At 40.3% G+C, this 15,723-nt stretch overlaps 1 protein-coding gene across 1 annotated transcript in view; it reads right to left on the bottom strand.

The window, feature by feature from the left end:
• GALNT2 (polypeptide N-acetylgalactosaminyltransferase 2) overlaps positions 1 to 15,723 on the bottom strand; it is a 69,448-nt gene that overhangs the window by 20,503 nt on the left and 33,222 nt on the right. Inside the window, exons 3-7 of the mRNA XM_083496894.1 lie at positions 9,000 to 9,153; positions 7,043 to 7,141; positions 6,858 to 6,925; positions 5,568 to 5,633; positions 1,548 to 1,669 (exon numbers count right to left, since the gene is read on the bottom strand). Of these exons, the coding sequence (XP_083353020.1) occupies positions 1,548 to 1,669; positions 5,568 to 5,633; positions 6,858 to 6,925; positions 7,043 to 7,141; positions 9,000 to 9,153 (509 nt within the window). The remainder of the gene's footprint in view (positions 1 to 1,547; positions 1,670 to 5,567; positions 5,634 to 6,857; positions 6,926 to 7,042; positions 7,142 to 8,999; positions 9,154 to 15,723) is intronic.

The following is a 15,723-nucleotide window of genomic DNA, read 5'->3' on the forward strand; positions in this document are numbered from 1 at the left end:
CAAGTGGGCAGCTTCATCCACCAGCTCCCGCACCTTCGTGTTTATCTTGGTTCATCCTCCTCTCCGGCTCTCTTTGTGAGTGCACACATGTGCACTTTTTAAAAATAAAGATGTTTTATACTTGTGCATACCTCAGGGCTCCCTCCTCCCTGAGTCTCCTAATACCTCCCTCTTGAGTATGGTAGTGCTGTTTTGGCTACATAAGCAATGTCCCTTGAAGACTTAAAAAGAGTTGTAATGATTACAAGAAGATTATGCTTACTCCTATTATACTGTCTATCCTACACTCAGTGCTTTTCCCCCCAAGGGGTACTCAGGAGTACTCAAGGGTACACAGTACCGGCACTTCTCTTTATTATTATTATTAAAAAGTGTGGTATGTACTGTAACAACTTCATGGCAAATACAGGCACCTATTTTTCTAGAAAAAAAGTACTGCCAATGCTACTATAAAAGTACAGTGGTACCTCGGTTTTTGAACGCCTCCATTGATGAACGTTTCACAACTCGAACACTGTAAACCTGGAAGTAAATGCTTCGGTTTTTTAACTCGCCTCGGAAGTCGAACAGGAAATGCGGGTTCCGTATTGAGTTTTCTGTACTGTATTGAGATTTCCATTTTGAGGCTTCTGTTTTGAGTTTTGGGATGTTTTGGAACTCGAGCGGTATTCTGGAACGGATTACGTTCGAAAACCGAGGTACCACTGTATAACGTTTGCCAGTATCATTGCCAGTTATTAAGTAAACCATTTCCAAACTGTCTGTAACAATAGCTGATTATAATATTAAAAATTCCTGAATTCAAAGTAACACCAAACAGAAGTGACAAAACTTGCCTGCTGTTAAAATAATCAGCTTTACAATAATGCATAACACAAAGGAATTTGACTACATTTTCTTGGAAAGAACCTCCAAACCCTTGTTCACTGGTTGCCTTTTCTGCAATTTTCCCAGTCTTATGGTATGCTTCTTGATATGGGTTAAGCGTGTATCCCAAGTGTAACTATGCTATAGTAATATGGCACTGTGATACAACCATTGTTTTCAAACACTTTCCTAATACCTAACAGAATTGAGGTCAAATCAATTGTTGGCTGACATGTCAACTATTGCTAGGTTTAATTGTGTGTCCTACTAAACCAAGAACTACCCTCCGGAATTCTTTATTTTAAATCAATGATTATTTACAAACAATTCTGATCTAATCATGTGAGGGGCAAATTGTACAAATCTCCCTGCCTAAAATACTACTTTTTCAAATTTCATTTCATTCATTTATTTGGTTCATTTACAGACCACCCTTCATCGAGTTAGGATCACAGGGTTGTTCACAATACAGTAAAAAACCGCTATCCATGGATGAAATCAGGAGTTCACAACTCTTTGTATCAAATTGGCATGCTAGTTAGTACACTGGGAATTATTTTGGAAGAGCGGTTTGAAATGAGATGCAGATTGAAAACAGCCACTACAAATGATTTTAAGCACCACAAAATTCAAACAAAACAGTGTTTATGGATCAATAGTCTATGTTCCTCATAACAAACCTCAGCTACTCTCTCTAGAAGAGGCTCCAGCCAGTGCTCGTTGCATTCACAATGACTATCCAAGAACGTCAGTACTTTTGCCTGTGCTGCATCTGCCCCTCGCACACGAGAGCGCATCAAACCTGAAAATCAAGACCACATATTAGCCAATTTCTTTTCTTTCTTTTTTTGTTGCTCACTATTCCATCAGTTTAGTAATTCAGTTCAAAAACAATCAGACTACTGACAAAAGGCAAAACAATTGAGTTTACTTATCATCCTGCTATACTTACACCTTCTACAACATCTAGCAGAGGCTTTTGGATTGATCTTTATTATGGCCATTGGCCCGTCACAACTAGCAGAGGCTGTTGTTGGGTGACAGGACAGTGAGCTAGACAGCCCATTAGACCCGATCCTAATAAACTTCTCTCGTGACTAATACAATCACACTCGGCTTTCCTATTATCACGTTACTGAGATTCACAACTGCCTGGTGTGAAACATGAATCTGGTGGACTTGTGCCGGTATTCCAAACTGGGCCAACAGGTTGCAGCGGAATGAGGGAAGCCTCCCCTCTTCGCATCATGGTGCCTGAAAATTAGGAGTGTCGCTGTAGCAAGTTCCTAAGCACTAAGGACATTTTGAAACATAATTTTCCCAGCATCCCTGGTACCTGGGATGTTGCTGCAGCAGCAGCAGCAGCATTCTAAATTCCAAGCACCATGGAGGAAAGAGAGCATCTCCCTTTCTCCACGCCGTTATCATTGCTCCTGAAGTGGAAAGCTGCAGTCGCCATAATAAGGGGACTGCGGGGGGGGGGGGGGAATTAGGGAATCAGAGAGTGCTGTACTTCCAGGGATGTCAACAGGAGCACAGAACAGCCCCAGCTGAGCTCTGAATTAACATAATTATTAGTTTGCTTGGGGGAAACAGCTCTATCTGCTGAGTCCAGCTCTAAACTAACCTAAAGTGAAATGTTGCCCATCACTACTTTACTTGGAAGCACTAACACAGGCTAATGTATATGAGGAGGAAGGGGAAAACTTTCAGCAAACACATAAGCCTTGATATCTTACAGTGTTTCCATTTTTACATTCATCCAAAGTGTGTGATAGATAGCCTTGCAAGCATCACACAGAAGTTTATGCATTGCAGTTTGAATTTTTAATTTGCTTATTTCTCTCTACACCATATTGTGCTTTGTTCATCTAATAAGCTACCCATGTGTGCATCACTTCATATAAAGACTGAAAAGACTACAAACATCCATGATGTAGTAATTAGATGTAATCGCACATTCTAGTGGAATCCTCATTACTTTCTAGCTCTAATTCTTATGTGTTAAGCAGTCCCTCTCTGCTATAAAACTGATAATAGGAAGAACATTTTAGAATAATTTACGTTGAGATATTCACAACCTTAACCCTCTTCACGCCTCTGGGAACAACACTACTAATGAGCTGCTAAAAATTGTACAGACCACACAGTTTAAACAAAACCAATGGGATGTTTTGTAAATTAACTCCAGTTTAAATTATTTTTTTATATATTTTGGTAGTACAAGGTCATGATAACTATACAAGGAAGGTATCTGGGATAAATAACAGTCACATTATTAACAGATAACCACCAGTACTCTAGGTCAAAATGATGCTCATGTTTCAGAAATAGGGAATATACAGGGGCGAAATACTGCAGCAAGAAATAAAGGAAAACTTAGGAAAGGCCAATTATATAATTAAAAATTACTTGCACATTTCATGTTCAACAAATCTCTTCAAAAACACTCTCCTGGAGGTACTACCTCTTGGACTTTTCAACTCCCTCCCACCTTTTTGTTTCATTTGCCCAGTGGAAAACTTTTCTTCTTATAATATTCTCCTGATTATTTTTTTTAATACTGCTCTCTCAGAGATGTTTTTTTATGATCCAATAGCAGTACCGAAAGCTGACTATCTCCTTAACTTAGGAGCTATTATAATTTTTATGAGCGAACCCAACAACACAGTGCCTTAACCCACCTTCCACTACCCAGTGGTCTGAATAACTTGCCACTCTTTCTGCCTTTGAACATACAGCTTATAATAGTCAGTGTTGCATTTGGGCGTATACAGATCTATACATTTGTCAGGATCAATATACAGTGGTGCCTCGCAAGACGAAAAGAATTCGTTCCACGAGTCTTTTCGTCTTGCGATGTTTTTCGTCTTGCGAAGCACGGTCCGTCGCAACTGCGCTTCTTCAAGCGGCTTTTTTAAAAAAGCGCAATACGTTTTCGTCTTGCGAAGCAAGCCCATAGGGAAATTCGTCTAGCGAAGCAACACAAAAACGGAAAACCCTTTCGTCTAGCGAGTTTTTCGTCTTGCGAGGCATTCGTCTTGCGGGGCACCACTGTAATAATTTTACTGTTAAGCTCAGCTGACTATACTTCTCTCTTTCTCTCCGTCATATTTGCAGATATCTGTTAATAAGATAGTAGTAATCAATCATCATATCTAGCTCTTAATGACAGGTTACTGATTTTATTGCTCTGTTTCTCAATGGCTGCAAACTAAGATTTTGTATATTTTTGGCTAGCTTACAATATATACTTTTTAATATCTTATAGTGCAATTATTATGCATGACTTTTCTTTTTTTTAAGAACCCTGTGCAGTTTTTCAGCTCAGGAATCAATAGAGATGTGAATAATGAAATGCTATTTACGCCTCTACCTGATCTTGCCAAACATTTCATTAAAGCTACTTTGTGAGCAACCTATACATGTTATGAACTCCAAAAGAAAACAAAGTTTTAAGTTCAGCACAAGAACATCATTTAAACTTCACAGAATACAAGAAGACTAGAATATTGCCATTGAATGATGAATGATGAATGATGAATTTGTTCAAACTTTGTATCAGAAGTTCCTGCAGATGCAACTATGCCACTACTGACTATGAACTGGAAATACCTTCCATCTTTTAACTGCCTCCTCGGGTATATGTTGCACAGTTACAGGAATTTTGTAGATAATACAGCAGTTATCAAATGTAATCAATAAATTAATTTAATTTCTAGCTCACCCTTCCTCGCAAAGGAGTCTAGGGTAGAAAAGACTCTTCTGGGCCTTCTCGGTAGTGGAGCCCTCCCTGTGGAACACCCTCCCTTCAGATGTCAAGGAAATAAACAATTATCTGACTTTTAGAAGACATCTGAAGGCAGCCCTGTTTAGGGACGTTTTTAATGATTGATGTTTTATCACTTTTTTTATATTTTGTTGAGAGCCGCTCAATGTGGCTGTGGAAACCCAGTCAGATGGGGGGGGGGAGAGAATAAACAACAACATTATTATTATTATTATTATTATTATTATTATTATTATTATTATTATTATAACAAAGCATGGTCTAGCCATCCACAGAGAACAAATTAACATTGACTTTGAAAGTTTTCATTCTACTGGAATGCTGCTGAAGGTTTTATTGCTGCTGGTATTACAAATTACATTTTTTTAATTTTCTGACAATACATGTTACACCTACAAGGCAAGATTCAATAATCATCTCCTACCATTAGGGAAGAAAACACAAACATTAATTCACATACTTCTGAATGCTTAACAACTTGTGCTTTACAATCTTTTGCAGATATCAAGGAGGCCAGGGATTCTAACTGCTTGTAACTTAGTTTCATAAAGAGCACCGACAATGCGGTTCAACTGAACAGTCTGTCTTTCTAACTTATGGCAGTAGAAGAAAGCAATTAGACCACCAGCTTTCCACACTTGACTTCTAAAGCCTCTATATAGTTAGGAAGCTGTTGATTTAGGAAGGGCTCCAGGCCTCCAGTACTGTGAAATGAGAGCATTTATAAAGTGAGCCAGAAGACAGAATAATACAAGACTATCAAATTAAATAGCTGCCTCTTCTGCTCTATTCAGTGCATTTCACTTCTTCTACATACCATACCTGCAACAGGAGCATGTTTTTCCTGTTAACAAAAGTAATTCTGCCTGGAATTCTTTAATTTTTTCCAGTCTCAAAACAAAATGCTCACCTTCCCGACGATCATTTCGAAGTATCCGCACTTTCTCTATTTTACCAAGGAGTGCACCATCCTCAGCTGAGGGAAAAGGCGTAATTGGTTAATCATTTGTTCATACTGGTTCAAGAAACAGATGGGGAGAGTAACAGTCAAAGACCTACAACTACCCAGGTTTTGGAGCTAAGAAATACCTAATAACTTCGTTTCTGTGGCAAACTTGATTTACAGGACATAACAATGAGCATAATGAGGGACGCGGGTGGCGCTGTGGGTTAAACCACAGAGCCTAGGGCTTGCTGATCAGAAGGTCGGCAGTTCGAATCCCCATGAAGGCGTGAGCTCCCGTTGCTCGGTCCCTGCTCCTGCCCACCTAGCAGTTCAAAAGCACATCAAAGTGCAAGTAGATAAATAGGTACCGCTCCAGCGGGAAGGTAAACAGCATTTCCGTGCGCTGCTCTGGTTCGGCAGAAGCGGCTTAATCATGCTGGCCACATGACCCAGAAGCTGTACACCGGCTCCCTCGGCCAATAAAGCGAGATGAGTGCCGCAACCCCAGAGTCAGCCATGACTGGACCTAATGGTCAGGGGTTCTTTAACTATGAGCATGAGTAAAAAAATTCAGCTGAATACTACTTAAATTTGTTTTTAAACATTCTGCTTTTAAATAGTGGTTTTTAAAAATGTTTTTATTGTTTGATTATCATCTTTTTAAGGTACACTGCTGTGATATGTTGTGTGATTTACAGGTATATAAATCCCTCTATAAATAAATAGATAGATGGAAACTCAGCTCAAGCAACTAGATAGATCAACTGCTTGTGATCACAAGTCAAATTGCTGTATTAGCAGCACTGAAGTGACCTCCCTGGGTTGCAAGCCTAGGCAGTGTGTATGAAGGTCCTGGGCTGCCCAGACAACAAGACACACACACCCCAGCCTTGTTGATGTGGTCCAAAGGAAAGCAGAGCAATATGCTTGGCACCAGCTTGGCTGCAAGAGGTGCTGGATGGAGGTGTACAAGGTGCCATCCAGCCGCCTTAGGGACACCACTCTGGATTTGTGCAGGGTGTGAGCTTTTTCTACAACTCCAGAGGTACACCCCATTGACAGATGGATGCCAACAACAAGCTATTTCATTCATGACATCATAAAGAAAGTGTTAGCTTTGGTTGCTACAGGCTAGGTAGGACCCTGACAACCACAACCAAAAAGAAATCCACTAGAGGTTCAACAACTATTTCAATATGTTATTTTAATCTTCTTAAGATGACTTCAGGAGCAGAATCCTGTATGAATACTCACCATCATTACTGTAGTCATCTACAAGTATGATTTCCTTGATAAGATGTGACGGGCTTTTCTTGAGAACACTAAAAAAAGAGAGGAATCAATGAATTTCATTTGATAAAATTTCAATTCATATTATCACCATATATCACCACATTAGAGCAGCCCCTTGCAGGTGAAGAAATTGTTCTCAGAAATACCTGACAACTGTTCGAAGCAAAGCCGATCGTGCCTCATTGTGAAAGGTGATTACCACACTGGTAGCTGGCAAGTCTATCCGCCACTGCTTCCGTTGACACCTTGACAGAAACACAAAGCATTTCAAGCATTAGACCGCTTATGTTTAGCGGCGCCATCTAAGCAGAGATGCTTACTGAAAGATTCACAGCAGGCATCCATATTATATCTTGTAGGAGAGGAGGAATGGCAGAAAAGTCTGATGAACAATTGCTGCTGCTGTAAAAAATAAACTGCAAATAAACTGCTAAAATAAGCTCAGGAACAGCGTTAAAGATTGTGATTTGAGAACTGGTGGGGGAGTTCTGGGGCTGTTCTGCATGACTAGATGACCCTCAGGGTCCCTTCCAGCTCTACAATTCTATGTTTCTATGTGTGTGGTATTCTGAATGTTGCTGACATTTGAGTACATGCCACAGAGTACCAATTGTCATATAGGCCTCTGTAGAAATGTTATCCTTATGTTGCAAGAATTGTGTTTTTGAAGCGTTCCCTTGCATAGGTGCAAGGTCTACCTCTGTTCCTAGGCACAATGGAGAGGATACCAACTTTTGTAACCACTCAAAACTCTCACATCATCTCTGTCCACTTATTATTATAGTAATTTCTTATTTATAAGCTGCCCTTCTGACTGGGTCGCCCCAGCCACTCTGGGTGGCTTCTAGCAAACTTCAGTGAACCATCACACATAAAAACCTTCCCTATACAGGGCTGCCTTCAGATGTCTTCCAAATGTCAGATAGCTATTTATTTTCTTGACATCTGCTGGGAAGGCGTTCCACAGGGTGGGTACCAATACCAAGATCCATGCTGCACTAAGATTTATCATTTCTGTGCGAGGTGGCATTTTGGCAAGGCAGACTCTTATTAGGTTGAAGACCTTCGAAAGAGGAAGCTCATCCTAAATGGCTCAGACAGTCCTCAACAGTGGATAAATCAAGCTGTGAGTCATCTGCACAACGGTATCCCATTAAAACTAGTTGTCAAACTGAAAAAGTATAATAATCACAACATGCTTGTAGCTTAAGAGCAGTGTGGTGCACCAGTTATGTTTAAATCGATTCCTACCAATGACAGCAGAAAATTGTGTCTAAAGCAATTCATTTGATCAGGTTTAATAGTCCAAGCTGAATATAGGCCTTCTAAAGTGAACCAAATCCTCAAAATATTTGAAGGGTCCATATGAAATTAAGCTGCTTAAAAGTCTCACTGGCAATATGACTGAAAAGCCTTGTTAATCCTTTGTTTATTCCACTCCAGAATTAATCGGGGCAGGTAGCCTTCATGAATTTCTAGGCCTCTTTTAAACACATGACACAGGAAGGAAAAAATATATATAAATGTTTTTTCTCCATGCATAGCAGGGCAGGTACTTTTATCTTTAGTCTATTTTATACATTCCAATAGACCCTCAATTATTTTAAAGCTTCTGTCTGAATAGAGGCCGATCCTTACATTATATTATGAAAAGCTTGAATACTGAAATAGCACATTTAGAACTAGAGACGGCCACATTTCCACTGGCTTCATCCTTTGTAAATATCTGAAAGACTACAATTTTAAAGAGGGGGCTAAAAGAAGCCACTAACTGGGAAATAAGGGGCTGACTTTGTTTTGCCAACTTGTAAGGGAGTTTACCTTGGATATGAAGCCACATGACAAATAGGCATAGCTTTGGAAGACAAACTGATGCCATGCAAAAAAAATAAACAAGGTAGCAACACTGAACCTAGTTAATCAATGATCAGGCCCCAAAGACCCAAGCCTTAGTTCTTAATGAGGTAGAAAACATGTGTCTATATGATTTCAGATAGCATGTGGGCCTCCTATGAATGAATGTGTCCCACTTTAAAAAGGTTGGGGGGGGGAGAGGCAAAGTTACTTAAAGGAAGCCAATATATACAGCAAATTGGTACTTACTGATCATGTCTAGTATCTGGTACACTTCTGTCCATGCGGAGCTTGTCACTTTCCACTTGATTAAACTTATTACGGGCATATGGGTCTTGGCCAGCTTTGACCATGGTGACTCCAACATAAGCTTCCTGGTCAAAATCTTGCCACCTAACTTTCCCTAAGAAAAGGAAAATCTGGTGTTAAAAGATTCAAACACAAAATGCTGGTTTTGTAAAGACAATATACAATTAACAGAGAAGCACAGTAACATTTATAAATAGTCAGAAAGGCGGGTGACATCTTTCTTTCCAACTCAACAGGTTCCTCCTCCCCACCAGCCACACACCGGCCACATTTGAATTATTAAATTTTGGTTAAATGAGCCAAGATATGCAAACGTTTCAGGCACATATATGAAGCTACTTGCTTGCCCCTTTGTTCACTCACTCTAGCACAAGCAACCCCAAAAGCCCCAGTTAACCACAGCTTCCTATTCTATCCAAAGTAGGAACTATGGTTAGTGGCTTCCAAAGAAGTCAGAATATGAAACACAATTTAAGTTGGCTTCCGTACGCTGGCATGTTCGGATGTAACAGAAAGTTGGGTTAACTGCAGCATTCTAGCTTGTTTCTTTATTCATTCACATGAAAGGAAAAACAAAATGGCTGCATATGGGTGCCTGGAGCTCATGCAGATCCTGGCTTTGAGACTCCAAACATGGCTAAAGAGTCTTCCATGCCAGCCCTATCAGTAGCATTTTATTACAAGGTTCTGCAAGTACCATGCACTTTGTTGTAAAATAACAACAACAACTATGCCCCAGCGGCTCAGATTTAAAACCTAATGCAGAACTTGTGAAAAACTTAAAGTGGGGCAAAACTACATGTTGCATTAAATGCATTAAGGAAGTTAAAATGATAAAAAAAATAAACTAACTTAGCTGGGGCTGGCCCTGCCATTAGGCACAGTGAGGGGGCTGCCTTAAGACAGCAGATGCAGAGGAGTGTTGGAAGACAGGGCTGTATGCACCCACATGTCTAGCTCTATACAGTGGAACCTCTACTTATGGACGTAATCAGTTCCGGAGGTCCGTCCATAAGTCGATCCAGGTCGCTGGTAGAAGCACCGCTGTGCGCAGGCGCATTCAGCAGCAGTGCGCTTCTGCGCATGTGTATACGGCGGCGGCTTCTGCGTGTGCACGAATCACAGCAAACCTGGTATTTACCTGGTCGCAACTTGGAACGGGCCCAGGTAGAGGCGGTCATAAGTAGAGGTTCTACTGTACTTCCTTAAGCTAGCCTGCTGCCCTCAGGTGTAGTTGACACTGCTGTGTCCCCAGTAAGATTCAGTGGTCTGTCTAGTCTGCTTCTGTGCATGGAATGCACTTTTATGGAATGTACTTTTATATCTGTAAACTGCCTTGCGATCCTCAGATAAAAAGATGTATTGAAATAAATTTAAATAAAGAAACAGAATGGAAAGTGCCATCTTGTCATTCTCTCAGGCAGCAAGCATTTTGGTCTGGTTCTGAATTTCAACACAGCCTAATTGGGACGGTGACAGACCAAGAGGAAGAGGTTTAAGGGTTTGCTCCTGCTCGATGCAAGTCACATCCCCCAAGCTGCAGTGACAAACAACAGTTCAAGAGGGAGACTGTGAGCCTGGTGTGTGCAGGTATGCATTCATGTGGGTTACGTTTTCCCCAATACTGTGACCGTTCTAATCCCTCTCCTCTCTCAGCAGTGGCCATTCAGGCTTGAAAACCCAGTCGCTTTAAATGCAATTAAGCTCTTAACATAATGTGTATTTTGGACCTTAAAAGGGTTCTTTACCCCAGCGACTCTGCTTACTTTTCTTTCTTTCTTTGGTGATCACTTATAGCTGAGAAAGAGACCATTGACTTGTCCACAAACCACTGGAGATGAAGTAATATGATTTAATTCCAGCTAAGCCAGTTGACCCTGATGGGACTAAATCTGCTTCGATCCAACAACTCTAGCCTTACAAGTTAATGAACTGAATGAGTAGGTGCAGCAAAACATCATAAACCACTGATAAACCTACATAAGATCTCTCCCTCCCACCCCTCTCTCTCTGGAATGCATTATCATAAAAAATGCATACGCATAAATGATATGAAGCACAAGTAAGGGTAAACTGTCTCCATTTCAGTTTGGCTCAGATACACCTGGTCAACAGATACACATGAACTACTGAATTTAACAGGATCTATTGGGGTTCAAGTCTATTTGGGTTCAAGTTATACATAGCACTTAAAGAGGCTTCAAATGTATAAGGTGTTAAAAGAGGCTTGTGTTGTGATCCCTTTGAAGGAAAGGAAAGATTTCTAGATCTTGCATTAACTCCACTATTCTAACATTCCAGTAGAATAAGAAATGTCCTAAGGCTTAAGCCACTTTGCAACTATTCCCTATTTCAGCATTTGTACCCTGCTTTTCCTTCCAAAAAGAAAGCTCAAATAAGTAGCGTCTGATTAAGGGTAAGTCCTACACTAGAGAGGCTGGCAGAACGTCCCTATTCAGCCCAAAGTGAATTATGGCTATGATTGAATAATACTGAGCCTGCTGGTGCCCAGAGGCATAACTGGCAAAGCAATGAATCAATCATGGTACAATGCAAAAAAAAAGGGGGGGGGGATGTGGAGTGGGGAATGAAATGCAAGTTCCAGTATTACACCATAGTAGTTCTCTGTTAACAGTTAAGCAATCGAAACCGGTACTTGCATTCATACTTGGCATGCGCCTGATAAGATTACAGGAAGAATCCATCCTAAAATAGGTTGTATCATATGACAAGGCAAAAGAGGCTCAGCTTCTCCTTAAATACCAGTTTAAATAGAAGTTAGCATGGGACCTCAAACAACCAACAGGTCCAAAATTGGGGGAGTTGTGGCCTTCACTTTTTAATGGAGACATTAAATATTAGTAACATTTCATTATTATTTTATTAATAATATTTCTGAAAGATAAGAGTGTAAGAACGTAAGAAGATCCCTGTTGGATCGGGCTAGTGGCCCATCTGTTCTCACAGTGGCCAACCAGATGCCTGTGGAAATCACACAAGCGGGACCTGGGGGCAACTGTTACTTGTAAAGCCTGTGTGCGCTCTGAAGTGCATCCACTGATTAATTCCATAATCAACAAAAATATTCCACAAAACGTAGCATCAGCTTCATGCATAATTCAGTTTACAAGTTATAGCACGCATCACGACAGACCTGCTTTAAGGAAGCCCTGCTGCCAATGAAACATTTAAGAACTTGACTTTAAATATGCCATCCTTACAATTGTTAATAGCAACGAAGCTATTTATAACATGAACTAGGTAATGTGCCGTTTTCTTACACAATCAGTGAGACCAGTATTTGTTTTCTACTCATCCACTGCACTTTTTTCCAGAGGTTACAGCAATGCAGATAAACACGATAGTATAAATTTGAAATTCTCTGCATAACTGTGACATTTGTTCAATATAAGCACACTGCAAAACACACAAACTCAATCTCAAGAAATATGTTCAACTTCCAGAGCACATCTTCTGAGTGCAAAATGACATTTGCATTTCAAAGTAAAATTTGATTTAGGGAGCATTTATCCTTTTGCCATCTCAGAGCAAATTACTTAGCAGCACCTCTATCAAGTAAGTTTTGTTTTAAATGTCTTTCTTGGACTTTTGGCCCAGGAATCTGGATCCTTCATGGAACCCAATGCTATTGTAACCCTAAAAACACTCTTTTATTTGATTCTGGAGGCCATTAGGGGGTTGTTTTGTTAAGCTGAAAAACATTAGCAGGCAAGAAGTGGTCTGAAAAACAGATAGGCCATTTACTTGAAATACTTTTTAAATATACATACTTAACATCAACTTGCTTACCAATTTCTACATTTAAAGACATTTAGTTTATATGCAACACAATAAACTCTCTCATCAATGTTAACATAGCAACATGAACTATTGTTTCACCTTGGATTTGGAGTCCTTCCACAACTGCTATGGATGTGAACTCAGCAAGAATGAGAATGTAACTACAGTTCTAATACAAGAGGGAGCTACATTCAGTCACACTGCTTCAGGCACAAAGCATCTAGTTAACTGTGCCTAAGGAGACTCAAAGCCTTGATTCATCCCTGAATTCAGGTTGACAGATTCAAAAAGAATTTGGGTCAGTTTTTGCTGGTTGCTGTTTATGTCAGCAAGGTGACACTATAAACGCTGGAGAGAAAAGGAAGCATATTTGCTTATTTTGAAGAGTATACTGCTGGAGGGACATGGTAAGAGATAATGAAGTGTTTCAGAAACCTGTATTAACTCAATTGTGTCCTTCCTCTGATGAGAGAGTATTTGATCCAGCGGAGACTTCCATAACTAGAGGGGGTACAATCTTTGTTGGGTCCCCAAATCAGCTCTTTGCCCCCAAAATTTGCTTTGGAGAGTCAGAAGACCAATAGGTAGCAATGTGGGAAAGGGTGCAGGAGAAAGGGGGAATCTCCAGAAGTCACATCTTCCGCCTTTCTATTCAACTCAAGCCTCTGCTAGGTCAACTAGTCTTGTATCAGCAGAAGAACATTGCTGGATGCAAGTCTACCTTCACCTCCTTTCTAATGTCATGCTCTGCTCCCATCTAGTCCTTTCCAACACTTCAGAACAAGGATCAGACAGCCTGTCTCAGATTAGACATAATCAGAAAACAGATTCAGAAGTGACAGGCCAACAATAAGGTACTCAGTGCAAAGCAGTACTGATCACATTCTTTGGTAATAGGATCGGATGTAAATGGAGGAGCCAATACTGGGAAAGTAGCCAAAGAGGAAATATTAGTTATAAAGTGTGCTTAGATTTATTCAACCTTTGTTAGTCTCAACCTTAGTTTTATTAATATTTATCACAGATAAAATTAAAAGATTAAAGCATATTAATTACTACTTTATTAAAAAGGTCAACTGCAAGTCTTTCATTACAAAGTGTGTGGTCATAAAATTTTGGTACAATTTTAAAATGATAGTAGCATTTGCGGGCTGGGACACATTAATTCACAAAGCTGCATATAAATCTTTCTTTAAGTTGAGTGTCAAAAGGGAAGCTCAGGTTTTTATGTCCTGCATAAGCCGGCACTACTAAATTCAGTGAGCTATAATCCTCATACTTTATTAACAGCAGTGAGGTCATCAAGTTTTGCAGGATTCAGAAAATTCTGTTCAGAATTTCAAAACACAGAACATCTGTTTACCTTGTAAAACTTAATGGCTTGCAAAAGCCCATATTCTTTTCCTACTGGTTTGTGATCTTAAAAGATGAAGCTAGCACACAGAATTATCAACAGACTAAAGCCATTCCAACTGGACACAATAATGCTTATTGCTTCAATGCCCAGGGTCAGATTTATATGCCAAAGTGAACATAGGAAGAGAGATGAAGGACGCTCCAAGAGGCTATGATCTTTATCACCAGGTTAGTAGTAGGCGTGTGTGTTTTCTATCAAAGGCTCTGCCAAAGAGATTATTTGCAGCTAACAGAAGTGGTGTCCAAGTGTCATTCTAACAACTTGATAGCCCACAGCAGGATCTGGTGGACATGCAGTTATTGTTCTTATGCATGCCCATTCAACAGGGTTACTAGTCAGATAACACAGGTGTCACTCTAAACCCTTGGTAGAAGAGTAATGGGTTGGATGAAGTGATAATGAACAAAGCTCTGCTCAGGATATGGACCTTTCCTGTCTTCATCTCATTGCAATCTGTGTAAAGGTAAAGGTAAAGGGACCCCTGACCATTAGGTCCAGTCGTGACCGACTCTGGGGATGCTGCGTTCATCTCACTTTATTGGCCGAGGGAGCCGGCATACAGCTTCCAGGTCATGTGGCCAGCATGACTAAGCCGCTTCTGGTGAACCAGAGCAGCACACAGAAACGCCGTTTACCTTCCCGGTGGAGTGGTACCTATTTATCTACTTGCACTTTGACGTGCTTTCAAACTGCTAGGTTGGCAAGAGCAGGGACTAAGCAATGGGAGCTCAACCCATCGCAGGGATTCGAACCGCCGACCTTCTGATCGGCAAGTCCTAGGCTCTGTGGTTTAACCCACAGCGCCACCCGTGTCCCTGCAGTCTGTGTACTCTCTGACAAAGCCATTGCTAAGAGTCACAAAATGTGGGGCTATGGCAAGAAGGGGTAATTGGGATAGCTATACAAGATAAAAATGCCTTCTGCTTGCCTAGGGAGCAGTCTGGATCCAAACCTATATGTTAAAGTGGATTAATAAGCTGGAAACAGTGCAGCAATTAATATAAAACCACCAGGAAATGTCATAAGCAGACAGCACTTTGTACTTTAGTGTGCACTTACTAGGAAAAAACAATATCAAAATATGGCCTGCTTATCTAGAATTAAAAATTAAGCTGGGCTACAATTTCTCAGAAGAGGAACATACATTTTCTAAGAATTTCTCTTTTTGGGGTCCCCCTAAACTATAAGTGAAATATCATCCCCCCCGCCCGTTTTTTGCTGCCCATGAATAACATGGAGAATTTCAGGCACAACTATGGGTTTAGTTTTAATATTAATTCTAATTTATTTAAAAAGGGAGCAATAAGCTTGGCTTCTATTCCTTCTGGTCTTCCTTTTTTAATCCATAGCTCAAAGTCCTGGTGAAAGAAACAATACAGTCCCCCACCCCTCTCACTCACTCAAAATAAAGAACCGAACCTTGAATCTGATACGCCATACTATTGT

This window comes from Podarcis liolepis (assembly GCF_965112155.1).
Source record: "Podarcis liolepis genome assembly, chromosome: 3".
In the NCBI taxonomy this organism is placed as follows: domain Eukaryota; kingdom Metazoa; phylum Chordata; class Lepidosauria; order Squamata; family Lacertidae; genus Podarcis; species Podarcis liolepis.